This window comes from Pagrus major, chromosome 8, assembly GCF_040436345.1.
Source record: "Pagrus major chromosome 8, Pma_NU_1.0".
Classification (NCBI taxonomy): Eukaryota; Metazoa; Chordata; class Actinopteri; order Spariformes; family Sparidae; genus Pagrus; species Pagrus major.
In genome coordinates, this window is record NC_133222.1 from 9,182,566 (window position 1) to 9,210,393 (window position 27,828).

The following is a 27,828-nucleotide window of genomic DNA, read 5'->3' on the forward strand; positions in this document are numbered from 1 at the left end:
TGAAAGGGAGAAATGATTGACGGGCAGAAAGCTGAGTCCACTGAGGGGCTCTGTTATGATGAGGTGACTCCCTCACAGTAATAACCTCTCAGAGGTGAAACACAAACACCTTGTCAGCACTGCGAAAGCTGAATCAGGATGAGTATGTGTAGGCAGTAACGGTTTGAGAATGAGCAGACACATCACAGGTCATGAGGTCAGTCTTGTAATAATTCAGACAAAAACACTGTTAAATCTTTTATTCACCTACTTTACTTCAAAATTAACTACAAAGAGGGCAAAGATCACATTTTAGAAACTCATTAAACTGTTCTAACAAAACAAAGCAGCACATAACACTTTCATTTGTACAGAGGCTAAATTCATCTCCTAAGAAACCAAAATGCATATACAGTGTTTGAATCCAACAGTGGATGTATAAAATATGCAACGGCTGCTGTGTCAACATGATATTAATTGTTAATATACAGTAGATAGGAGGCTAATGGCGTCATACTATCACTTGAAAGCTCTAGAAAGATGACTGGGTTGGCACAGCAAGACAATAAAGACTAATGTGTAGACAAAACTACTTCCCACTTACATCAGTTATTTTCAGTATATTCTAGTTACAACTACGACTCAGGGTCAGTGTTGTAAAGCTATCAATGTGACAAACAAAACAAAACATGGCTGGTTTTCATGTTTTCATCAGTACTGTAAAACTGTTAGAGCCCCGCCATTATTTATCCCTCTATTTATACATTCTCGTCATTTGTTATGCTCTTATTAAATTTTCTGCCTGGTTTTAGTTCCACTGGCAGGTACAGTCCACAGGCTCCTGGAAGTTGTACTCCACGACGGTGGCGTTGCGAGAGCAGTAGAGTGTGACGGAGCGGGTTTGTAGTCCACTCTCTCGGCAGCATTTACAGAACCGGGCGTGACTGTTGATGTTGAAGTTAAATATGGTTGCAGACGGACACTTCCCATCACAAGAATAGACCGTTACCTGTAAGAGGAGGGGGACAGGATGATGACAGGAGAAGGCACAAGGCATAACTGTAGTTTTTTAAAATAATGTTTAGGATTTAGTTTCAGCCTCCTCATTTTATGTTAGCGTTTCTTCTCTCTCACCGGCGCATTGCTCCTGCAGTCGTCTTTTCGAATGGTAGTCCTAATGGCCACGCGTTTGCATGTCTTACCGTCCTCTTTACCTACACACATGTTCACACAGACGTAAGGTGCATACACACTAACACAAAATACCATTTAACAGCAGAAACATGACGTTCAAACATACACAGAGAAATGCACAAACACACATACACTGGTAAATATGTACTCACACATAGACACACTCTTTGATCATTTTACCAGGAGACCTGCCACTCACACAACTCTGAAAGGCCTATTGAGCAGGGCTCTTTGTTGCCCAGCAGTAGGAGTTTGCATTGATTGACAGTTGGGTGACGGGGGGCACCGTTCTCACAGCAGAGATCCGGCTCTCCTATTGGCTACTGACCTAAACTTAACCTTACTTTTAAGCCAATCACAGCTGGTCAAAAAGATTTGTTGCAGGGTTGGAATGTATGAAAAGAGTAGATGATCTCCAGCTTTTTGTTAATGGATGAGTGTGTAAAACTGGTGTTAACACTTTGATTTGTTGAAATATTCAACATATCAAACATAACACTGCATACTGTCTGAATAATGGTCTCACGCTGGAGATTTATGCAAGGTTAGATGCTGTTCATGTTATACTGTGTTGGGGATTAACCATTGATGGAAGAAAATGACAAGACAAGACACACATACACAAAAATAGACTCCCACACATTCACACAAAGCTGTCAAGTGAATGAGTCACTGTGTGTCAGGATGCCAAAGCATCACAGTAAGTGGGAATAGTGCAAGGTGGTGGTACCTGTGTCACAGTTAGTACTACCAGTGGGAGTTACGGGATTAACAGTAAATGGCAAAACACCCACTCCAGAACCTGGGCGCATCATCGGGACCGCAGCCATCCGGTTCAAAGAACGTCAGGAGGACACACACAAGGTTAACGTTTGGTTGAGAAAGCATTGTTCAGTGTCACACACAGAGGATGGAATCAGTGCAGCTGGCATGCACATGGATTTCACTTCTTTTTTGGGTCACACCGGGCAGCCAGCCAAGGACCTCAGCCATTTGACGAACTACAAAGAAAAGCTCAGCAGGGCCGACAAACTCCAAAGCCCCGAAACTTCTCGCATCCTCATTGGTAGAATGCTCACCGTGGAACACCCTGATTGGCCAAACTGCAAGGCCACTGCTGAAGCAGGCAAGCGGGCGAGGCTGCAATGCCGAATCCCCAGAGAGACAATATGTCACCACTGCATGTTTATTAAAGGCACTCAACATGAAAATATCTTTTCTTATTTTGTAAAGTGGACACGTAAAACAGCTCACAAGTCATCATCTGGAAACCACAAGTTCAGGTAGTCATGTGTTGACTATTTTTTGTTGAGTTTTTTTTCATAAAGATTTCTTCTGCCTGAGCTGTGCTGTCTCCTCAATATGTCAACAGTAGGGTTGGGTACCAACCAAACTCAATTCTGCAGAATATTTTTTTGGGGTACCAACTGAATTACAGTATGTCAGTACTCCCGAGAACCAACTCATGTTAAATAAAACTGTGTCAAATTTCGTACCCGAGAGTGAATCTAGATGAGAGAGGAACTTTAAGAGACAGAGAAGGACAGAGAGCCAGGTTACAAGCCCTTCATGGGCAATACATTTTAAGTGGGGCATTAGCAACTTTATCAAGGTCAAAAAGCTCCTCATTTGTAATAATAATTACAAATATGATAACTGGGCTTTTTCATTGTCTTGGTTCACGTTAGTTTAACATTTTTTGATTGCATTAGTCACTCAGCCAAGCATTATTATGGATCCCACTGCTTTTCTTGATCAGACCCAGCACCCTCTGCCTTTGATTGGTTGTCTTTGTTGTTTGGGTTGATTAGGTTTAGGAATGGGGAGTGAGATTGGTTAGGGTTGGGGTAAGAAACACAGTTGGATCCATAATGACGCCTCAGCCACTGTTTCACGCTTTTATTATTTTTTTTATATGTAAAATGTTCTAAATAAAATAACAATGTTGAAATTGAGAAGTTTGGACTTCACAACTTAAATTACATTTTTATTATTACAGAGGCAGGAACCAGTAGATTTAAATGTTAATAGTACACAAGCCTAACTGAGAAAGCCAGTGATTGTGGGAAATGTAGTGATAGGCCAACCACAGGCTTTATCTCCACCCTCTACAACAGGCCACACCCCCAACCATTCAGCCAATAAGCCCATCCACTGCCAGGCAACAAGGCGCTCACCCCACCAATTGGCAGCTCAAAGCATTACCCGAAACACCAATAAATCTCGAGACTCACATGTCTTGCAGCAACCGTCCACATAGCTCTGAACTACACCGCCACTCTGCAGGAAGAAAAAACAAAGTTAATCGGAAACACCGTTCAAATAATTTCAAAGCGTCCAAACAAACATATTAATATATAGTATTACCTCTGCAGATAAAATGATTTACTGTAATCATTGGGCATTTGAATGTAAACAACAAATGGTTTAACCTTAAATTTATATATATATATATTGTAGTACAGTTAGAGCTCCTGACCTGAACACACTCTGTGTCATTGAAGGGCGGGCAAACCACCCCAGAGCCAAGTATCACAGCTCCCACTGTTGTTTCCAAACAGTCATAACGTGTACAGTTCTCCACCCAGGAACTCCCTGCCTGCACACACAGTCAGAATCAGTACTGCGCAAAAAGCAGAGCATTGAGAACGTGTGAAAGTCATTGGTCTTACAGCAAAAAGCTCTGCTGTTCCATTTTCATTGGTGAAAGTACAGGAGACATTTTTACAGGAGCCGCAGCACACCTGAGGGTCTGTGGAAGGTGAGTACACCTGGTGCTAAAAAGATGAGGCAAATGCAGAAGTGAAGATTAGTGGATGAGGCAGGGTGTAAAAGCTAAGCTGAACAGATAAAATCAGAAAAAAAAATGCTTCTTACAATAACTGTAATCAATCAAAAAGTGTTTAATGTTTTTGATACATACTGATCCACATTTCTGGGAGCAATTGACTGAGGAAATTTCCATAGCGTAGAATCCAGAGTCTGGATCTCTATGATGCATGCAGTGGACTGTGTAACACAGCTCTCCTTCAAGGTACTGAACAAGAGACTGGCCTGGGCCCAGCACTGTTACCCCTTGGAAAAGACAAACCTCTGCCTTCTCTAGACATATAAACATAGGACAAATAACCATACTGTAATTGACGGATAAAATGATTTCACGGTAAATATGAAGGTGGCAGGGAGCCTGGCAGTGGAGTAGTATGAAACAATGGATTAAACAATGTCTACAGCACGTCTATTGTCACACTAGCATCAGGTGTGTGTCTGTGAGCTGTCATGCTTTCATTACACCTACGGCATGTATGCTGAGGACAGCCACAGTTGGTGCTGCTGTCTGGAACCTCGACCAGCACCTCCCCCTGAGAGAAAACAGAGTGCTGACTTAACTGAATCTGCTCACTTTTTCTTCCTTGGAGCAAAAACCTGATTAGACAGTGACTTGTGATGCAGCTTTTTGCTGACTTACCACCTGACAGACGGGGAGAGAGCTGTCCTCACATTGGCATTCTGGGAGGAAAAGGGAGAAACTTGTTGAAGATGAAGTTAATCCGAGTACGTGACAGGCATAACATCATTAACTCAGCACATACCAGAAACAAATAGGATATACTGCAGGTGTATGCATTTGTGTGTGCGGTTGAATGTATGTGAATATTTTTCAACGAGGCCTCTGTCCCCCTGTTAAGAAAACCGATCATTATTTGAGTATATGACATAAATATTCATCAGCTATGTGTGTTTATATATAAATATACAGCATGACCTTGCACTTTTTCTCTACCATAATCATTTAGTATTTTCTTCAAATTTAATTCCCAAATGTATTCATACTGCTAGACAGGTTGATCATCTTGCTCCCTCAGATTTCATGGTTTACAGGGAAATTGTCAACACATTTAATTAATGATTTATATATTTTTTTATTTACTTGTTTTCTCCTTATTTTTCATGTATTTCTTTGTTTTTATAAGATTGTTTACAGATTTTTTTTTAGCTCATTTTGTGTGCTTCTATTTGTGATTTATTTTTTGCTGTAATTAAAGTTTTTTTCTCCTTAAGAGAGGGGAGGTCAAATGTATAACTTTGTGGCTTCTTGTCCTCTTCTGACACAAATCTCATTATTTTTATTATCTGGATTTTATGTAGTATTTTGTGTGTGCAAATAAAATAATATAAAAACAGTTTGAGTGTGTACCGCAGTGGTGCTGTGGGCAGCAAAGCCCAGGGACAGTAGTTTGAACCAAAGTGAGACCAGGTGCACAGCTCACAGATGATTCAGGGCACAGGTTGACATCACACACTGCAACACATTAGAGAAAGTATAAAAATCGCTTTAAAGACACAGATACAAAAACACACATATACACAATATCTCTCACACACACAAACTTACCACAATAGTACTGAGGACAGCAGCTGTTGGTGTTGTTAAGATCCACTGCCAGAATTTCTCCATGTGAACATGTTGGAATGGGTTCAATGCATGACTCACACACTGCTCACACAGAAACACAAATAACACATTCAGTTTTTTGCTGTAATTGATGGAGGTGTCAAAGGTGGAGATGTAGCAGACGGCCAACCACACACCAAAGACTTCCGAATTCAGTTTTTCGCCTGATGTATGAACTATTAAAAACTTACCACATAGGTAAGAGTAGCAGCAGGTTTTTTCCCCCCTGACCTCCACTAGGAACTGATCTTCCCTGCAGCTGGGGGCAGACACAGGAGGGCATGCCATGGGGTCACACTCTGAGAAAGACCAGTCACAGCAATGCAGTTAGTAAAAGTATAAGTTTAGGCCAGATAAAAAAAGAGGTTACAAGGATCTAAAAACTAAAGTGAGGAGAAATAAAAGTTTGTTCGCACCACATCTGTACTCTGGGCAGCAGGATAGAGCGCTGTAACCAATCACGAGCCTGTTCCCATTTTCACAAGGTGGAGCTTCGCTGTCACAGATGGTCATGTTGCACTCTAACAAGTAGTGAAGGAGAAAAAAAAGAAGTGGAGGAAAAATGTATTTTATTATATTCACTTCTTATGATATGAGTTTGATTTCTGAAATTTAAAGGATTTTGTGGATACTGCTTAGCTACAATAAATGGTGAGACTTGGCAGAATGAAGAGAAAAGATTAAAGAATCATCTCTGGAATACAATCTCTAGATGATTGTGTTTGCATCAGATGTTTTGTTTGGCTAAGTAGGACTTAATTTCTAAACTCACCACAGATCTTTTTTGGGCAGCAGGCTCCCTCTTCCACCACGTCTAGCACATACTCTCCCTCCCTCTCACACAGCGGCGTAGGGACAGAGTTGCAGTCTGGCTCAACAGCCACCACAGAGCCATTCTCCATACACTTGTACAGACAGCAGCTACGAACAGAGCCATTCCACACCTCGCCCGGGGCCCTGGGGTTACCCTCATTATCTGTGCACACTGGATACATCAGAGTCAAGTAAATACGCTAATGATTCGGCTATGAGGTATGTGAGTCTAGGAGTGATATAAAGCACAGGCCACAACTTAATCAGACTGTCTGACAGTGCAGTTTTCATCACAATGACATGTAATTACTCTGTCACTCACCACAGCGATCCTCAGTTACACAGTAAGGGGAGTCAGCGCGGTGCAGGATGGTTCCACTGCGGCACACACACTCCTCTCTGATGAAGGAGCAGGTGGTCTCCTCGTAGTACTCTCTGTTTAGACAGGTGCGACTGGTGCAGGTGCTCACACATGGCTGATACTCCTTACCAGGGGGACACCGCAATGCTAAAGGATGACAGGCGTTTAGCAATGCATGAGCAGATGAGAAACACGAATGATTGCATCTGCGTGTGTGTGTGTAATTTCTTTGTCTCCTTACGGCAGAAGTTGTGTCGTCTCCAGCTGATGCAGACTTGATGTGTGTAGCAGACTGCCACGTACGCCGCCATAAAATCACATTGGTGATCCTTGTAGTGCAGGTCCCCCGCCCAAATTATGTCACAGAACTGCTCCGGTGTGACCTGCAAACACACAACCAGGCCAGAGTCATGTAGGGCTTCAACTAATGAATATTGTCTTCATTGATTTATCGGATCGGTTCACACATTAAATAGTTTATAATTTCCTACAGTGTCATGAATTGCTTGTTTAATTCGACCAGCAGTTCAAATCCCAAGAAGATTCTGTTCACAAGGACAGACAATAGCGATAAACCCCAAATCCTCACATCTCAGAGGCTGGAGCCAGAGAATTTTTGACATATTTATCAGATAAATGACTCAAATGACAAATTAATTGTCAAAATTGTTGTGTATTCATTACCTCTTCATCATGATCACAAATTAATCAACATCTCTTTTCAGAACTAAAGTCATGGCAAAGTAACTAAACACATGCTTCACGATCGAGCTACCTTGCTGTGGCATGGTGTGAAGGCTCTCTGACGGAGCATGGACAGACAGGTGGAGCAGTCCCCGGTGGTGCAGTTGTCTCCAACCCTGCGCATGTGTTCGGTTTCATCTGTGGTGTGGACTCTCCAAGCCTGTAGGAAGAGCATCATGTCTCCCAACTCCCTGACCACTGTGCCATTGGGCAGCTTCAGGTCATCCTCTGGATTTCCATCACAACAACCTGACATAATGGGCAGACAGATGTTTGGTGTACATGTGTGTGTGAGTTATATTTCTGCATTGACAGTGAGCAAATGTGGAGTAAGATATTGTGTGTGTGTGAAACCACCTAATTAAACCAAATGGCTCTCGACATCTCAAATTGTCATATCCCATAATGAGAAGAGTCAAAGTGATGCTGCTGTTTAGACACTAAGCCTTTAGGTGCTGATAGCTGGCACTTAGATAAATGAGGCTGGTGCTGATGCAGTCAACGCTGGTGTGTGTATGTGTGTGTGTGTGCGTGTGTGTGTGTGTGTGTGGACTCACCGCACAGGCCTCGAGTGGGCACAGATGAATTGTAAGTTGTGATGTACTGCAGCACCATGATGCCTGTGCTGTGATACCATTGTATGCTGACCCCACCAGGTGTGTGGATCAAGTACATGCTGCCTGTGTCTTCCACATAAAGAGAGTGACGGGAGAACGGAAGTCGAACAGGTCTGTAGTTTACTGTCACCTGGAGACAGATGGACACAGAGGCACACAAGAACCGCGTTATTTGCGTGGGATAAGTTGAACTCTTGGCAGTAAATTAGGCAGAGATTCACCTTGCGATCCAGTCTGTTGATAATGATTCTGTAGGAGGAGGTAGTAATGTTCAGCTTCTTAAAACACAAACCAGATGTTCCACCTGTTGGACTCTGTAGGGGAGTGAAATTAGAAAATATAATGATACAAGATAATATTTACTGAATAAATAACAGCTTTCGATTATGATGCAAACATAAATGTAGTGAACAATAAGAAAAAGTCTGTACTTACTGTTCGTCTTATGGAGTTTACGCTCTACAAAGAAAACAATACAGATCAGAAAAAAATTGTTTAAATGTCATGTAATAGAATTAATTTTCCATTATTTGTTTGTACCTGGCTGGTTGGACATTTCTCCACGGTGCCAATTATAGTCTCTCTGGGCAGGCTAACCAGGATGTAGGAGCCATTATCATACAAGGCCACGTTGTTGCCATCAAAGGTGATAACACGCAGGTCTGACATCACAGTGCAGCGACCTGGAAACAGCAAATTGCATCAATAAAATCAAACTGAGATCACAGCAGCAAACAATGGATTTTAATCATTAACATGTGAACTTACAGGGGCACTGCCACTGTGGACAGCAGGGGTCTGTGTTGATGAGGATGGGCATGCCCAGCAGACTGCACTGGGGCTGGGTGGTGTTGTAGCGACAGTGTAGAGAGGAGTTGTGAAGCAGCAGCTCTCCATTAAAACAGATCAGCTCAGCACACTCATCGATACGGTAGGAGTACGGAGGCTGGGGAGACAAACATTTTGATATGCACGTTTATATTCTAGTCTCCATATCGACTCTTTATTACTTACTGCCTACCTGTATATACAGATACAGATTGATTATGGACTCATACGAACAGCAATAATTGCATATTGATGATTTAAAGTTTTACTAAGTCATTTTTAACAATATTTCTGCTTCACCTGTGCTTTTCCTACTATAACAGGTCACAATGTTTGCAGTGAAGAAGGTCTATAGACACTTGAAACCACTCATGTATATAATCAGTTACATAGTACACCTAGTATAATTGTCCCAATTTATCAATTTCAAAACACACACATTTATCTTCAAGGTGTTTGTGTGCATGTTTATGAGCAGTGTGGCTGCGTTTTGAACTACAACAGTGACACTTACCGTACAGGGAGAAGTGGGCAAGAGGAAAGGAAGTGTGGTTGATGGCTCCTCTGTTATAGGTGAAGTGTCGGGGCTGGTGATTATTTTGGTGGTTACGGGCTCAGTAGTTGGCACGATGGTTGTAGGAGACGGTGCTGTTGTTGTCACAACTGTTGAGGCGTCTGTTGGGGTGGTAGTATCTATGCTGATGGTTGTATCCGCTGGTGTAGGTTGAGGGGTGGTTGTAGGTTCGATGGTGGTTTCAGGAACAGAAGTGGGGGAAGTTGTGACGGCTGTGGTGGGTGGTGGCTGTGTGGAGGGGGAGGTTGGAGGAGGTGGGGTGGAAGTTACTGGAGATGGTGTGGTAACAGTGGTGGTGGTCGGAGGGGTGGCCGAGGTAGTGAAAGCGAGAGTAGTAGGTGATGGAGGAGAGGAAGTCGAGGGGACTGTAGTAGCTTCAGTAGATATAATGGAGGGTGTTGTCGTGGTGACCGTTGCAGTGACCCCTGTGGTTACCGTAGTTTGAGTCGGGGTCATTTCAGATGTGCTGAGAGTGGTTGTCTCTGGCTGGGTTGTTGGAGCAAGAGTGGTAGAAACAATAGTGGTGGTGGGAGGGGCACTTGTAGATGGAGTGGTGACGCGCTCAGTGGCTGTTGTTGTTGTACTGGGAGTAGTGGGAGTGGTAGTGGTTGTTGTGGGCCTGGCAGTCGTGGAGGAGGTAGTCGTTGCTCTGGTGGTGGTTGTAGTTGTGGTCGTAGTGGTTGTGGTAGCAGTGGTGGTTGTGGTTGTGGGCCTTGTTGTGGTGGAAGTAGTAGTCGTGGTTGTTGTTGGTGGTGGTGCTGTGGTTGTTCTGTTGGACCGCGTCACATATGCAAACGGCGTCGGAGTTGGGGGAAGGGACACACCTAGTGGAAATTATTAATATCAAAAGTGCATATTTTGTAAAAACAACTCTTAAATAAAATATACATACAGTGCATGAGGAAAACAATAGCAATATTTTTGAGTGGAATTTTAAAGATGAAACACTCTATTGCACTCACAGTCCTCTGTGTAGACACATCTTCTGGTGACTTCATCAAGGACCATGTTCTTGGGACAACGTGGGAAGCAGCCCTCCACACTGCAACATACACAAACCACTTCAGCGCCTGAGCTAAACATAGATTATTTTGTAAAATAAATGCTTTTAATTAGCCAGGCCTCTTACGGAGGCAGAAACTGGCAGCGTGTGGCATCTGGGTCACTGCACGTGCGGACACAAGGGCTCGCACAGGCCTGGTAGCGCCACTCACACATCATACGGTAAGGTATCACAAAACTGCTCTCTGCCAGAGGAGAGAAAAAACACCTGATTAGTTCATTTTGTGTGTATGTAAATGGATGTGTGTGTGTGTGTGTGTTTTGGGTACATGCATGCGTTCCTGACCCTCCAGTGTGAAGCTGCTGCTGCCTTTGAAGCCCTCGGAGGTGTCGTATCTCTGAGCTTGTGCAGCAGTGCGTGTCAGTGTCAGAAAGATTCCAGGTTGGCCGACAAGCTCGAATGAGGTGTGACCTGGCAGAAAAAGCCCCTGGTGCTGGATAAAGGTCGCCCTGCGACTAAACTCCGCCCTTCGACTCCAGCGCTCCATCTGCAGATGGCTGCGCCCTGACACGACAAGGAAATAATTTGGTCTCTCTGCAGACTCCAGTGACACCACAGGGACACCTGGAAAAATGAGCAAATGAGGGTTAATGTACCAAAAATACAAAGAGTTGTCATGTGTAATTGTGTGAATGTGGATGCTCACGTGATGTTCTGTCCTTCTGCAAGCCGGCTGTGATCATGAAGTTGAACATGAGGCCTGGGGCAGGCAACTGCCCTGGTCTCTCTCTCACCAGAGGAAACACTGAGCTGCTGGTGCGATTTACTCCAAACATGATGTCATTAGAAACAGCACTCACCAAGGAAAATGGGCCATCACCTAGCTCTGTGGGGTAGAAAGAGAGGAAATGAAGATGGTGACAAGCTAGCGGGGAATCGTGGTGAGTAAGGTTTGGAAATGACAATCAACAAAATAGCTCTCTGAGAACGATTTACTCACAGTCATACATACCTTGATTATAGTATTCACAATCATAGGCTGAAAGAGATAGGTTCAGAAGTTATAAGGCACTGAGATAATATGCAACTGAGATGAAAAACAGTTTAATATTGGCTGATGCAAAGAGGTAAGCAGGAGTCACCGTTGATGATCAACACAGAGTAGACCAATGTGTTATGAGCATGTGTGTGTATGTGTGTGTGTGTGTGTGTGTGTGTGTACTCACGACAGACAGAGGGTGATCTCCAGTGTATTGTGACCCCCTGTTGACAGCATTTGTGTGCATATGCAGCGATGGACGTACAGAGACACTCACAGTCTCCCCCACGGTTACAATTGCAAGTGTCTGTCAGACAGTTCCTATAGAACCAGGCCACATCCACCTGGAGGGCACACACAGGATGTATAGGTGGTCAAACACACATATTCTGTACATATATACACACAGAGGCACAAACATTCATAAAATGAACTAGGCCAAATCTCACTGGGGGAAACTAGGGGAGGTCTTGTTTAGAGGGTGAGTAGTTTTCAATAATTCAGACAGGGAAGGAGTGATGAGACATCAGGACAAAGCAATGTGGGTCAACCTCTGGTGCAGAGGGGATCAGATTAGCTCTATGACAGACAGACAAAATGAATCAGCAATGAGTTGGTCTGTCCAATGGCGGGGTGAACTGGGCATCTGAGTTTTTGACACTGACTACTGTAATGCACACAATCAGCACACTTTATCCCCGCAAAACTTAAAAGATGTTGATCATTGATCATTTTAGATGTGAGAAGGACAAATATTGATCAGGCAGAGATTTGCAGCAGCAGTGATTAGATACAGTCATGTTACTGAAAAGGTACTTTGGAGTAATGCAGATATTTATAATGGTTTTGAACAATCTAACAATCTAAAATCTGTGTTAATTATAGCTAATTAGTAAAACAACTTCCCCCCTCACCCTTTGTTGTATCATCTGCTTTTTCCTGTGTAATAGAGGGTGTAAAGGAGATATGAAGTCATTGATAGGTGACCAAATGAAACGCACCCTTGGATAAAATTATGGATTTATCTGGGTTTGAAAATTGTTGCAAACTTTTGGGACAAAATACACAACTCAAGAAAAAATATATCAAAAAAAGTATAAATACATCTAGTAGTTTTAGAAATGTTAATGGAGGACTGTTACATACTATTTCTTTAATCCTATCATATTGTCAATACAAATCCTCTAAGCATATCACTTTGTATATTAGCATTTGTCAATTGCTAAAAAAAAAAAGAAGTACCTGGTACACAATGTGTACATTTTTGACTGTATATAGTACACGCTTTCGCTGTCACAATATGAATGGAGTCTCCCTTGTCCCTATGTATGTATGACCCTTGTATGTGTCCCTACAGCAAAGGCATTGGCATTTAAAGTGGTCCCATATTGCAGATAATACAAAAAAAACAAGCTAACTGACTGTGTCTTTGCAGTGCTCCTCGGATGGGTGCTTTTCTCTCCAATTAGGATATGGAGAAAATGTCAGTAAAGTCACTAAAATATGGATGTTTGGCTAACTTTGCTGGTGTTATTAATTCTTACTTCCCTTACTTGTGTTTCGACAAAAAATCTTAAAAGCTGGTGTGAATGTGGTACTTAGTTTTCTTGTCTGAATGCAAGAGGAAAAACTCTGAATGTGTAACCATGACCTTTTAGATTTAAACTTCAGAGCCACTTCTACTCTCTGAATCTGTTTTTTCTGTGAGAAACTTTCTTTGATATTAAATTACATCACATCTTTTCTGCTAAAGCTTTTATCTAAAGCAACTATTAAACCACGTGGACACCATCCAAGATTGCAAGATATCAAATATGCTGAGCTGTCTTTAATATAACGGTTTCCTCTCTGAATGAAAACTGATGGCCACATTTTCCTCACTAATCTATAAACAAACGTATCACCATACAAAAATACACAAAGTTACAGTGCCAGATAACACACATATATACAGTATGCCATTTGCACTTTGTTTTGTACCTCATGAAACTATTTTAGTCCGATAAAAAAAAGGGCACAATAAGAATATATCAAAGGAAAAGGTTAAGAAACACAACATCTGGGTTGACTGGAAGTCTTGCATTTTAGTCACTCTCGATGTCAAATCAGCAGTATTTGGTCTCTGAGCTAGGTTACAAAAACTAAATATGAAGAATCAACCAGATTCACTTACTCTTACTTCTCAACAATGTGTCATCGCAGCACTAAATTAGAAGGGAAGTACTAGCACCACTAAAAAATCGAATTATATAAAAAACACCCATTTGCAAGGAATAATTATCACATGTCAATTGTGTTCATCTTTACTGAAAGTGTTTTTTGCACATAATTAAATAAGTCAAGTGAGTGAACTGGGTGTCGCAGTATTATGTTAGGTTTATGGCCGCAGTGCATGTATATACTTGGCTCCATCTGCTGGCCATATAGAGAAATGCTATACTGTAATAAAACATTTGCTGTCGGTGTGTGTCTGTGCATTTGTGTAGCCTTGCATCTGGTGTGGTAATTGGTATTTGTCTCTGAGGGACTGTGTATTTGCTGGGATCAGTTAGGAGTTGTTCCCATAACCCTTCACCAACCCCTACTCCCCTGGTGCAAGCAAGATAACCTTTCTACAGCTGCATGCACTCCGTACGGAGGTTTGTGTGTATGGGTGTGTGCGTCACTTCAATGACACTCACCACGTTGTGACAGGGTGCAAAGACATCACTGTAGAGGAGAGCACACTCCCTCTTGGCATACGGCTGTCTGCCTAAGTCTCCTTCACACGGTCGCTCGACTACATACTCGCTTTCACACTAAAACACACAAAACACACACACAGAGAAGGTGATCGAGGGTCTGATTACTCTTAAATATCACAGTGGACTCGAGGGAGAGAAGCACACATAAATTACAGGAGCGACAGAAACCTGGAGAGGAGTGAAAGAGGGAGGGAGTGGGAGAAAGACAAAGACAGACAGAGGAAAGAGGGTAAAGGGAGAATTAATGGAAGAGAGGAGCTGAGCTGATTCATACCTGTCCCAGGGCCCAGCTATCTCCAAAGGTCTGTGCATTATTGACTTCCATGTGGCTGGAGGTGGTCATATCGTTCACTGTCACACTGTCGAAATTTCCACATAGCCCACTGAGAAGTCCCTAGAAGAAAAACAAACAAACATAGAGTCATCTTTTTTGATTGCTTTGATTCTACATATATACATTAAATGGTTTATCTGAGAACACTAAAAACTCCCAGTCCAGACCTTCCACTCAGGTCCAGCTCTGATGTGTACAGTTGTCTTGCGGTCCCAGAGGATGGTCAGGTCCTGATTAGAGAAGTGGATCACAGTGTAGTAGCCTGCTTTCCAAAGCTCAAACTCTGACCCTCGACCTACGACAGTGGATGGGCTCTGAGGAAGGAAAAACAAAGTTGATTTGCAGAAACCACTGGTCTTTTATTGATATATTTAACATTTATATTCTTGAAAGCATCAAGAGACAGGTACACAGCTTGATCTGTAAAGACAGAGCGTGACTGTGTGTGTATAGTTCATACAGGGTTGCCGGAGTTGTCGGTGAAGTAGATCTTCGTAAGTCCCACGTGAATGACCAGTATTTTCATGCACACAATGCCGCTCTCATAGCAGTCCTTGTTTTGGGCAACAATGGACACCTCGGTTTCTCCTGCACTCTGGTGAGAGGGGAAGACCAAATATTACTCTTGTGAGGCAGGGAAACGTTGCCCACTCCTCTCATCCCATCACTGTCCCAAAATAACAATATAATGTTTCTGTTTGTTTGTTTACAGTTTCCCTTTTACGATAGCCAAAGGGAAAGATGCAACATTTGAATGCTACACAACAGATTCAAACTTGGAATTTGTTTCTACCTGATGAGGAAACGGGCATTCTGGTTACATGAGAGGTGACAAGAAGAGGAAGCAACTCTAGGCTATTAAAACACATCTCTGACCTGCTTCCCCATTCTTTTCAGGTCTGTACGGTGGCCGGCAGTCTGCTGTGTCTGACTTGGAATGTCTGTTCTGCTAATTCTAATTCTATATCCCTGGGAGCGCAGGAGCCCTGGGGTTTGAAGTGAACACTGGTCTCTTTGTGTTGCTACAGCTTTGCACAACGTCTGCTAGCATTACCACGGTGCAAACCCACCAGCACACACACACAAACACACACAAATACACACCTTAATCTGCTCTAATTAAAAACCACTCACTCTTCCAAGATTAGAAATGAGCTTGGATCTTCTTTCCCAGATCAAAATCAGTCTTGGCCAGGAAATGTGGAGGATGCTCCTCCTTTGCTCCTCCATCTCTCGCACACGTCTCTGACACAGTCTGATTAGCATTTCAGTTCCAAAACTGAGTACATAAGTCCATTATCATTTTCCACTTTTATGTGCACACCCGACAGTACCTACATAGATCCTCTCACACACACAGTCTACTCACTTTTAGCAGGTAGACCTGACAGTCAGAGTGGTAGTCATACTCAAGGCCATCGAAGGTGTGGTAGTGTCTGTCGCTGTAGACAGTGCACACAGCTGGACATGGTGAGTAGCTGCAGTTAAAATAGCCACGGTGACACACACTGAGGAGATGGACAGATGGATGCACATGAGAACAGTAAAGAGAAAACAGATGTGGGGCAAATAAGAAACTCATTATTCTACTAATTTAATACAATCTTATCTGATCTGATACAGCCTGTTAGAAATGTGTTGTAGTCCTACATGGAAAATGCTCATCCTAGATCTCTGTCTATGGGAAAATACTGTACCAACAAAGGCTTATACCATTTGTAACATGATGTTTCCACAGTTTCTCCAGGCAAGTATTCAAGGCCCAGCCAGGCACAGGGGCAGTTCTCTGGATAGTAACACTCCCCATTGTGCAGCACCAGCCTTCAAAGATAAAACATGACTCAGAACAGGCCAACACCTGACTTCAGACTCATAGTGTAGTTAGTCAATTCCTCAATTCTGTGAGTAAAAGGTATATGTAACCTGAATTGTGGAAGGTGGATTCACTTGGGAATTTTAGGTTTAAGGCATTAGAGAAAATCTGTCTTCCATGAGTAAATACACATATAAAAACTCTAAACCTGTGTTTTTACCAACTAATTACAACCCACTCATTACAAATAATTACTGACTAACACTCAAGCTTCCAGGCAGAGACAAGAAGCTCTAATGAAGCACTGATTTCAAGCATTCTTCACAAAATCTGCAAGTACATTTTTATACCATACTGAAATGAACAGAGAGAACTGATTCCCTGGAAGCTAGGAAATCGCTCAAATAGTACGTTTAGCCGAGTGAACTGGAAAATTGACTTTTAAGGTGTTTTAAAGCCAAAAGTACCAAACAACATTGGAAGGCTGAAGGTTATGTAAGGCTGAGCTAATTTTACCCTGGAGGGCAGACACAGCCAGGGATGCATGGTGTGGTTGGAGGGCAGGTGAGGTTCAACATCAGATTACGGCAGGTCTGTGCACAGGCCACGCCTCCTCTCTGCTCGGTGCAGCTGTGATACACTTTCCCCTCTGGACACTCCCCGACCTCGATACTGTCTGGCTCTACATTGTACATGCACACACACACATACACACACACACTCAAGAAAATCAATGCCTCAGTCGCCTTAAAAATCAGCCGCAACAGCAAGTCATGGGAAACAAGCTACAACCACAGACATAAGGCTCTTGATTTCAGCAAGAGGGACACAGCCTGAAACGGCACTTTGTTGTTGGAACGAACGCGAGCAGGAACTGAAGGGAGGGGGGAGTGCAGAGAGGTTACCTTTTTCCTCTGGCACACACTCCATCTTCCCATTTCTGCACAGGCTGATGGAGGAGACAGGAAGGGAGAGAAAAAGGGGTGAGTGTTTGGGAAAGAGAGTAATGTTATCAAACACAAGGTTAGTTTAAGTGCTCTACGTCTCATTTGACAATCACTCAAGCTTTAATTGCTTTCTCAAATGTATCAGGCACTGTGTGTGCGGATGCCACACTGTGTGCAGTTAAAAAAGTGAGTTTTCACTTCTCAGTGCAGGTCAAGGCCAGCTGTGACTCACCAAGGGCCAGAGGCGCTGAAGGTCACTTCCCCTGGCTGTGACACACCACCCATGGAGTAACAGTGACACTGAGACCTAAGGAGAAACTCGTGACATTATTTAAATTACGTTAACTAATGACGATGCTCTCTGTGTGTGCGTGTGTGCTTCTGCCAAATTGCAATTGATGGCCATCATTACGATGATATATGAGGCGGTGAAGTCTTACAGTTGCACACAGCGCTGGCGCACATCGTCATAGTAACTGCCGTCTGGACAGCCACACCCCTCGGCACAGTCGTCAGGGTTACACGTCTCCGTGCTAGACAGACCACGGCAGGACCGCCCACAAGACGATGCACAAGAGCTGTACAGCATTCCTCCAAGACACACCACTCCTGTGTACATACACACAAACAATTTATACACTGCACGCCTAAAGATATTCAACAAAAGCCGAAAACAGTTACAATTATTTTTTCTTAATGCTGTTATCTCAACAACGCGAGGGAATTATTTTGTTATCTCAGGAAAACAAGCTTTGGTATCTTGAGATCACACTTGAATCATTTCCTTACCTTGAGAAAACAAGCTTTATTGTCTTGAGATAATGAGATAATCAACCCATTATCGAAACAAAAGGTTGTTTCCTCTTTTTATTTATGTTTATCAGAGATCAGCAGTGCTATGCAAGCATGCATAGATGGCGTCTTGACAACAGTAACAACTGATTTAAGCTGAAAATGTCAGATCAAGGAGTATCCATTATTGATCAACGCGGCAGACTGTGCTTCAATCAGGAGAACAAAGGCAAACATTGTGTTATGCTTCTCTAGAGAGAACATTCAGATCAGTCCTTGTCATTTAACAGTAAGATTAGTCCAGCCTAACTTTACTGGCGAGTGTGCTTCAGTGATCCTGCTGAGATTATTGTTCTCATGACCAATTAAACATATTTAATCTATCTGATGATAGATTAAAGTCATACATTTGAGTATTTAAACACTGTATGTACAAAAGTGACCCAGAAGCCAAACACTCACCACATTCAGAGACTTGTGATCTGAAATCAATGTTGACTCCGTGTTTGGAGCAGAGGTAAGCGTAGTGAGCCAGTGCTGTGCACAAACAGCTGCTCCCACAACGACAGGCCTGGTAGCGGCACTGCTGCTGGTAGACGTTTGGACTGATGTAGCCATGACACGGAGCAAACACACTCCCCACAAGCACTTCACACTGCGATGCATAGAATACTAGAACACACACACACACACACACACACACACACACACACACACAACCCTGTTAAACACATTCAAAATTCTAGTCTGAGCAAACTGTGATACCCTGCAACTAAAACCTGTATAACTCACAGTGCCATCCACGAATTAATACCTAGGATGTGCAGTGCAGTCTGCAGAGCTACATGGACATTTAAGCCCATGAAGTTTATCCTCCTTATGAGAGGCACTTGGTAGCTTGATTTCAGGCCAGCCCTTCCGTTTTCCTAATACTAAAATATGCTTAAAATAACAAGCACACCCAAAATAATACAGACAAAGATGAAGGCATTATTACCATTGTTCTGGTTCATCTCACATGGGTCTACGATGGGCAGGTTGACTGGAGCGACACAAGCAGATGAAACCTTCCAAGCATTGGCGTGAAGCTGAGGAGTGCCTTCTATCATACCCGCTGGAGACCTACACACACAAACGTAGTCAGGTAAAGTGACATTCTCAACATTGATCTATTAGTAGGAGGTCATTGCTCACAGGAAGTCATCTCGTAGGTTTCCATTGAAGGTTCCACAAAGGCCCAGAGTCCGTCCACGCCACTGGCTGTCCAGCTGCAGGTAGACCCGCCCCCCTCGACCGTCATAATGCAGCCTCAGACCAAACCCTGCCTTCAGCATTGTAAACACAGAGGTCAGCCTCCGCACCTCCACTGCATCTACGTACCCAGAAAGAAAGTTTATATTACAGCACAAATAGGATTTTTTCCAGTGTGATCTGTCCGCATTTGATACAAAATATAAACCTGTGGTGTATCAAAGAGCTTTTGTGAATCCTACCATCAACATAGGGCAGGACAGGTGCTGGGTTGACACCAATTATCACCTCCCCCTCTCTGGTCAAAGTGATCTGACGACTCACATCTTCATCTAACACCACTGTAACTGACTGAATACACACCTGTTGCTGCAGACACACAGATCATACACAAGGGCCAGTTACATCTACGTAGAAAGAATACTGCAGGGTTGGTTAAGTGTCTGTACAGCTGTATTCAAGTAATCGTGGATGCTACCTCTGCACAGGTGGTGTACTGCAGTGTGACGGTGAATCTGCTGCTGCTGCGGCTCTTGGCCAGGACATACTGACATGCCCCCGGTTGGAGGAACATCCTGCCATCAAATGTCGTCACGAAGACGTCACCTATCACTGAACACTCCGCTAAGGAGACAGAAGAGGTACAGGAATAATACTGAGTTCACAGTTCCCCCCTTGAGTAATGAACTGTTCTGAAAGCGTGACCTCACCTGTGCAGTTGTTCTCAGTGCAGTTCCACACTCCTCCCATGCACACGCTAAAAAAAGAACACACAGTAGGTCAACAGCACATTGACAAAGCTACAGTACATGCTCACAAATGATTATATGTCCACCCTCACCAAACACTACATCCTTGTTGAAGCACATGTCCTTGTACGTAGGATGTACCATGGTAAACACATGGACACTGAGAAACAGCGATACATGTTCCATTTTGCAGGATAAGCCCTGTGGGAAAGAGGATTAGAAAGTTTAGATGTCAATCAACTAAACATTATTCAACAGAAATTATGAAGATAATTTAATACCATCAGGACAGTAGCAGCCATCCAGACAATGTAGGTTGGTTCCCAGACACTCTTTCTCAAATGTACAGGTGGGTGGACAGCAACTGATACAGTCTCGATAGACAAAACTGTCCTCACAGCCATCATCTACAAAAAAAACCACATCTGAGTTTCACACAATGGCAGATTACAGAACACGAGCATGGAATAAATGTTGACATTTGTGACAAGTGTGACATGTCGTGCATGAAATGAACAACGCTGTTTTCACTGAGAATGTGGAGCTACAGTGGTAACTTACTACAAGAAGGGAAACTGTCTCTCCACTCTCTTACTGGATATCCAACATGTGAGCAGGCTCGGGTGTACTCAACCAAGGCTCGACAAAATGTTTCTTCGTCATCAGATCTGAAAAAAAAAAGAAAAAAAAAAAAAGTTTTCTTTCGTAACTACACTCATAACAAAACACAGAAAAGAGGGTAAAAAGTTAAATTTATCAATAATCAATTGACTTACACACAGAGGTCAGACACACAGCTGGCCACAAAGGGATTTGGGTCAATGTTTTCATGACAGGACAGAAATGGGAAGAAGAGAATTGCACTGCATTTCTCTATGGCATCCTGCACAGATTGACATTTAATGCAGAGTGGTATGAATACAATGCACACAATAGAATAACAGAGAGACAAAGAAAAACACTGCTGCAGTCAACACACAAGGACGAAAGGAGGATTTAACAATGAAAAAGCTAACTTTGCTTATTTAATTTTTTCTACCAAGTATACTGTGGTGAGCCTAATTTGTCTTATTACATTTGCATCCTTTGTGTGCATTACACTGTCAACATTAGGCCCTAGTATATGCCAAAATTAATACTGAACAGATGAAATGTTTCTGTGGTTCTCACATCCATGTCTGACTCAGAATGACAGGGCCCATTGAAGTCGAGATCTACTGAGGGACAGGCTCTTTCATGCGGCAGGTCCACTGCCCAGCTGTTAGCAAACAGTGCAGGCTCATCTGTCCGAATGCCTAAAACACACAGCCAACACATATGCAGGATGTACAGTATGTAAACCTATCACACAGGCTAAAAGATACAGATAATAAATGCAGACTACACGGGGGGGAAGGTACTGTACAGCTACACAACCATTTCCATTTCTACATTGTCATCAAACACATTTACATTAACATGAAATAGAAGTCTGATAAAAAATAAAATTGAGCATGAAGAGGAAGTATGATTTAAACTGTGTGTGTACACGCCCGTGTCCTTGGCAGCGTAATAGCCAGAGCCTTTCCACTTGTTTGCTCTTTCTCTGGGCTCATCTTCACTCTACAGGACAACTCTCTGCTCAAACAAGTAGGAAGCTGCAGTTCATATTACTGGTCATCTGAAGAAGGACTTGCTCCTTACAGCTATTCAAACCCCAAACTATCAGTTCTCCCCTATCCATCCACTCTGCTCGTTCCAGCTCCCACCGCAAATATAATTGGTCAGAATCAGTGTTGAGTGTATAATAACAATAATTGAGGTGAGTGGGTGCTGAGAGAAGGGATAAGAGGATGAGGGGCCGGTCGGGCCGGTCTTACCACGGGTGGTGGTGAGGTCATCGCCAGCAAGGTGGTTGAAGTTCCCACACAGGCCACAGGGGGCACCCTGGTGCTCCTCGCTCATCTTCAGGTAGACGCCCGAGCCTCCATCCCAGGCCAAAGAGAAGCCAAACACACTCTTCACCAGCAAGTAATCGGCCAGCCGCTCAATAAACACACCGGCGATAGTCTGAGGAAGACTTAACCTGACAGGCGCGTGAAGAAGGTGACAGAGTAAGTGAGCTCTTTGAAAATCATGCTAATAATTCTCTATTGTGACTTTGCACTAGGGGTGGTGAGTAACTGTATCAGATATTCTGTCAATGCAATTTGTAAAATGTGATTTAGTTGTTCTGTTCTGTTCATGCGACATTTATTGCATGTATGTCGGTTCTGGGAGAGGGAACCCTCCTCTGTGGCTCTTCCTGAGGTTTCTTCCATCTTTTTTTTCCTGTTAAAAGGTTTTTTTTTTCTCAGTATGGCAAGTTTTTCCTCACTCGAATCGAGGGTCTATGGACAGAGGATGTCCTTCACTGTACAGCTTGTAAAGCCCACTGAGGCAATGTGATTGTGATTTTGGGCTATATAAATAAAATTGATTTGATTTTTGATTTACCCGAGTTGTTTTTCCCTTTTCAGTTGTTCTTACAGTTATGTAGCAAAATGTCTTTATTGAAGACTCAAAGTTGATCTCTTTTTTATTGCTTTCTACATCTTTGCACACAACAAAACAAACACACACACACACCTGCGGCCTCCTTGGTGGACCTGATATCCAGAGATGTGGATCTCCTCTTCATTTGGGAAGAACAGACTGAGAGCTCTTGGGCATGAATATACACTCCCATCACACACTCTGCTGTTGTGGACCTATGAAAACAAGGATTTTTTTTTTTTTAAAGTCTCAAATAGGGGGAAAGCATAGAAATGTATTAAGAAGGACTAGCCACGATCTGTAACCTAAGCTAGCATTCTAGGAACACAGCCACTTGTCTGCCACAAATGTTTTTTGTGATATGCTCTCTGAAGTGCTGCAACAACTCAATTTACATTTTGATTATGAAACAATGTATGACAACAGTTGAAAGGGACAGACAGTCAGAGACACTTTAGGAAGTAGGAAGTTAGCATTATTTGTGAGGCTGGTGATATCTTATAATTTTGTTATTTCAACATATGGCATGAGAAGACCACAATCAACAATTTATTACTTCCCCATCAGTGGCTCTTGGCAGTTTGACAAGGTAGTTATGAGCAAACATTACTCAAAAGGGAGGACATGTACATGTAGTGCATTTTTTGGGGGACTTGAAACAAACCACTTCACCCATTCATGGTATTGAAGAAACATTTCTGTGGCAAGAAACATAATGGTGTGGCTTATTAACAGTTTTCAAAGGTTTCTGGAACACTAATAAGTAAGACGCTATATCAGGCTTTTGTTAAACAGTCAATTCTTGTTAACAGGACAGATTTATTGTTAGCTTTGGTCTTGTCATGGGATTTGTAGGCCATAAAAGACATATAATTATGACCAGACTTATTCTTTAAATGAAGTAACTAACTGAACTAACTTGCGTACATACAGGTTAAATGCTGATTGAATATTTAATTTGAGACTCTGAATGCTCTTACCCACACCGTGTACTGTGGTGTAGCTGAGTGGCAGTCCTGGGCCAGAACGTAAGAACAGGTTCCAGGGAAGTAGAAATAGATTCCATCAAATGTTTCGTAGTGGTGTTGACCCCATGACCTGCAGATGCCATCTCTATCCTGGCCCTGGTTCGGTACTGAGAGGAAAATTGGCAATTCACTCACACAAGATTCTTGTAATGATGAAGTGGATTAGTTTCATGTGGTGACACAAATTAATTTCAGCAGAAATTGACACTTTTCTAGTCATGCATCCTATCTGTTTTATCATCTTTATGTCTTTCATCATCTTTTATTTCGTTGAACCTATCAGTGGAAAATTAATACCTAAATTTCTAAAAAAGCCCTTTGTTTCAGGAATTCCCCACAGCTGCACTTTGCCAAGATGCTGCCTAAGACTCTCAGCTGGTGACAGTGAGTCACATTTTCTAATTTTATCAGTGAGTGGCTCGTCATGCAAAAGGAAATCTGAAACAGTACAATTGGTGAATAATACTTTACATTAATTAATAGCAACTAAACCCTGATTCCCTGAAAATGATCACATTCTATTTTATTTATATTTTACGCAGCCCCACAACTTTTAGGAAGCGCTCTTGTATAAATACCCAAGTTTCAAATTATTGATTACTTTCAGAACATGTGTTCTGCAGAATCAGCTCTGTTTGCCTGATCTTAAAAAATCTGTATTGCAGCTGGGAAGCTTGATAATTTATCTTCAATTTATCTTTTATGATTTTTTTTGGAGACATCTTGTTATGACCCACTTTCATGGTGATTTTGATAAAGATGCACATTTTTAAACTTTTTGCAAATATTCTATTTCAGAATTTTCCATTTTAGAAAGCCTCACTTCAGATACAACAGGTCCCTCAGGAAACTATACTGTTTCCAACATGTGTGTCAACACTAAATTAGTCTGTTGAAATGAAAAAATGTCTTTACAATAATTGTGACCTCAGATCTCCTGATATACTGTATAAGGAGTCTGTTCAGAATATAGAAACCAGAAACTCCATCACTCAGCTCTAACCCTATTACCTTAGTGCAAGTGACTTTATATCTGCTGCTGTAGGGGGTGAAGTCTCTCTCTCTCTCTGTGTGTGTGTGTATGCATCCGTGCACGAGTGGGTGGGTGGGTGAGTTTATTCAACGATGGTGGGTTTGTATTAAAAACAGAGCGATCGAGAGAGATCCAGGGGAAATCTTATAATTAATACTGGAGTGTATGCAGGAACTGTAATTAACCTTTGTTGAATGATTGGAGACTCTGATATGAAACAATCTCATACGCACACTCATTCCTTTATAACATGGTCACGAACTAGTCTGTTGCAGACAGGGAATGATGCTTGTCCCGCCAACAACAAGTTCGCCATGTGAATGAGATTCTGAGGAATCTGAGCTTGACACCAGACGTGTAGGTGTGTGTCGGTATATTACTCACTGATCTGGCAGCGGTCTCCCAGTGCCTGGAACTGAGCACAGTCACACACACCGCCCTCCTGACACCAGCCACCATTGAGGCAGCCGCAATATTCTGGGAAAGATCGGAACAAACTCAAGTTGACTTGCCCGGTCTATAGGGGCAATGAAAGGTTTAAGTTCTCTAAATGCATTTAGGGTCACCTCATAAGTAGCGTGTTTACCTGAAGAGGCATCTCTGGCTGTGTAGTTATGTAAAATGCTGCGTGACAGAGTACCCTCCGACAGCAGGGGTCTGTATGTCTTGGAAAACGAGAAAACAATAAACACTTAGAGTAGTTCCTTAAATAATCTTCAAGCTTCAACAGCTCAGTGACACTGTGCTGTACCATTCGTGTAACCGCTGCTATAAGTTAAAAGTTGCGTCAGATTGAGTGGGAGAAGGTGTATGTGTTACTGAGTGTGTCTCATTCTTTACAAAGACAGCTTTGTGTCGGTTAGCGTGTTGTGCGCATGTGGGTGCCCTGACCTCCGCTGGTTCTCTTAGGTGTAGTGTACCAACCTCCTCCCCGAGGAGATCCCGTTTCCTCCGAAGTGCATTAGCCCTTCTGCACACACACAAACATGCACATTAGTGGGAAGAAACAGTCAGAGGGGAGACTTAAGTGCACTTTACACCACTTGAATTCAGACTCCAAACTAGTCTTTACTGAACCCTTACACACACGAGTGCACGAACGCACACACTCATACGCTGTCTCCGGCACACACTCTAGTGACAGAAATAGAAAGTGCCAGCGCAGGCATCAGTGTAATAAGCCTATACAGATGTATGACAATTAATAGTGAAATATCATTGGGATTATTTTTTCGTTTACAAAATATTGCTTATATTTTGGCCTCGCCAGTTATGACAGACAATTTATATTATTCATTTATTTAACTTCCTCCTTTGACTCACCTCTGTAGTCTTCCTTCTGCCACTGTAAGTCGGCTCTGAGCTCCTAAACACAAACACAAAAATACATTAAACATTTAGTTGTGGTACATTTTAGATGTAGATTCAGAGTCAGAAACATTTTAGTTATCAACATCTGTGTCTTTTGTAATGATTGAGCAGTTAGATGCCATGTTAGGACACAACACTATTAAGGGTCAGTAAGGATGAACATTTATACAATAGGCTTACATGCTTATGATATTCATAAAAGCAAATTACCTCACATAAACAGAAAGATGGGTTACTTCAATAAGATTCAAAAAACGCTCTGAACTTGAATCCCCCTCTAGCTGTGGCAGACACATTAATGTCCCTGACTTATATGATGCTAATGACTTTATCACAAGACATTTGTAACTCTGTGGAGAAGCAACAGTGTCAGACTCACCCTCTAGTAACAGCAAGTGGGAGATTGAAAACGACATAAGAAGAAATCGTTTCACTGTCCACTTTAAGTTCATCTCAGAGTCCGAAAGGAAGTCCGGCCGAAACGTTAACGGTGCATCTCAGTGGTCCCGGGAGGAAAGGGTTCAGGATGTCTGGTGGCACCGGGACGATGCTCGGTCGTACCTGTAAAACCTACCTGGTGGGCGAGACAGCCCCCCCTGAGCAGATGACGAGTAGCCTACACCTGTGTGGGCAGGTAAACCAGCGCTGCTCTCTCTCTCTGTCACTCCAACATCCACAGCCAAGCTACTCGCCTCTGTGGTCCGTGTGTGTGTGTGTGATCCCGCAGGTCTGTGGCTCCATCACGGAGGTTTTCACCTCTTAAGTTACCCTTAAAATATCTGGCTGACAAATGACCTGGGTGGGACACTTTAGACGTGGACACCAGCGGAGGAAAACGGCATTTCCATTGAGCTAAACAGAGGACAGGGAACTGAACTCCAGGCGACAAGTGCACTTGAGATAAGTTTGGCAGAAACCACTCAACGTTTTTTGGAGGGCAACGACCAGAAATGACATTAACCTAAGATTACTGACAGCAGAACAGTAAGCTAATATCATAACTTACTGTAATTAAACCTAGCTATCTTAGAAAATAAAGCCTTAATGCTTGGCTAGTAGGTCACTTTAGAGCCCACTCACCATATCTGTGTAGCGTCGATGCTAACGTTAGCTGATTTAGCTGAGCTGGCGTGTCAGGTTAATTAAAGTAAACTTTGCAAAAAATTATTCCATCAAATTTGTGTGATAAATATCTGTATTGATTAACGTTAAGTTACACCGCTGCTACAGAGGACTAGTGACCTCTAACGGGAGTATTTGTTTTTCCAAAAACACGTAACTGCTACCGATACTAAAACGTAAAGCTAATTGGTTTAGCTAGCTTTAGCTCATGTTCACCTTTGAGCATTTAGCTTAAAATAATGTGACTTCACATGTAATAATCAACATTACTTAACAGATATTTTGCTGGTTTTAACCAGTTTTAACATAAATATTCTTATACTTCAATTATGTGCACTCCCAGACACCTTTATGCTCAGACATAACTTAACCTTATAGTGACTGTTGAGGTAAATTGTCAGTTCAAGTTGGTAAGAGGAGAAAATAATACATGGATTATTTCATTTAAAAAATACAATTAGCATTAAATAAAAAAAAAACAGGGCATACCTGAAGCTTGGTGCCTCAACAGAAATCATTTTT

The 27,828-nt window shown here is 42.5% G+C and overlaps 1 protein-coding gene across 1 annotated transcript; it reads right to left on the reverse strand.

Annotated features, from left to right (window-relative positions):
* Window positions 1-781: 781 nt before the first annotated feature.
* On the reverse strand, window positions 782-26,636 carry otogl (otogelin-like). The gene is made up of 58 exons (XM_073472455.1): window positions 26,564-26,636; window positions 26,137-26,179; window positions 25,738-25,783; window positions 25,400-25,478; window positions 25,198-25,290; window positions 23,733-23,887; window positions 22,846-22,967; window positions 22,098-22,303; window positions 21,409-21,533; window positions 21,015-21,121; window positions 20,800-20,906; window positions 20,520-20,645; window positions 20,331-20,439; window positions 20,200-20,246; window positions 19,968-20,113; window positions 19,732-19,858; window positions 19,433-19,610; window positions 19,236-19,360; window positions 18,701-18,910; window positions 17,887-18,055; window positions 17,679-17,753; window positions 17,405-17,448; window positions 17,016-17,181; window positions 16,400-16,507; window positions 16,056-16,194; window positions 15,147-15,281; window positions 14,854-15,000; window positions 14,627-14,746; window positions 14,290-14,406; window positions 11,796-11,952; window positions 11,582-11,608; window positions 11,276-11,455; window positions 10,915-11,193; window positions 10,696-10,813; window positions 10,529-10,608; window positions 9,507-10,390; window positions 8,933-9,110; window positions 8,705-8,847; window positions 8,600-8,623; window positions 8,386-8,478; window positions 8,105-8,294; window positions 7,579-7,796; window positions 7,045-7,186; window positions 6,765-6,950; window positions 6,402-6,614; window positions 6,046-6,150; window positions 5,821-5,928; window positions 5,570-5,671; window positions 5,372-5,476; window positions 4,643-4,683; window positions 4,472-4,535; window positions 4,097-4,275; window positions 3,846-3,950; window positions 3,653-3,772; window positions 3,408-3,453; window positions 1,904-1,975; window positions 1,114-1,193; window positions 782-988 (listed from the first exon to the last, which is right to left on the reverse strand). The coding sequence occupies exons 1-58, from the start codon at window positions 26,634-26,636 to the stop codon at window positions 788-790; spliced, it is 7,884 nt and encodes a 2,627-aa protein (XP_073328556.1). The 3' UTR covers window positions 782-787.
* Window positions 26,637-27,828: the final 1,192 nt, after the last annotated feature.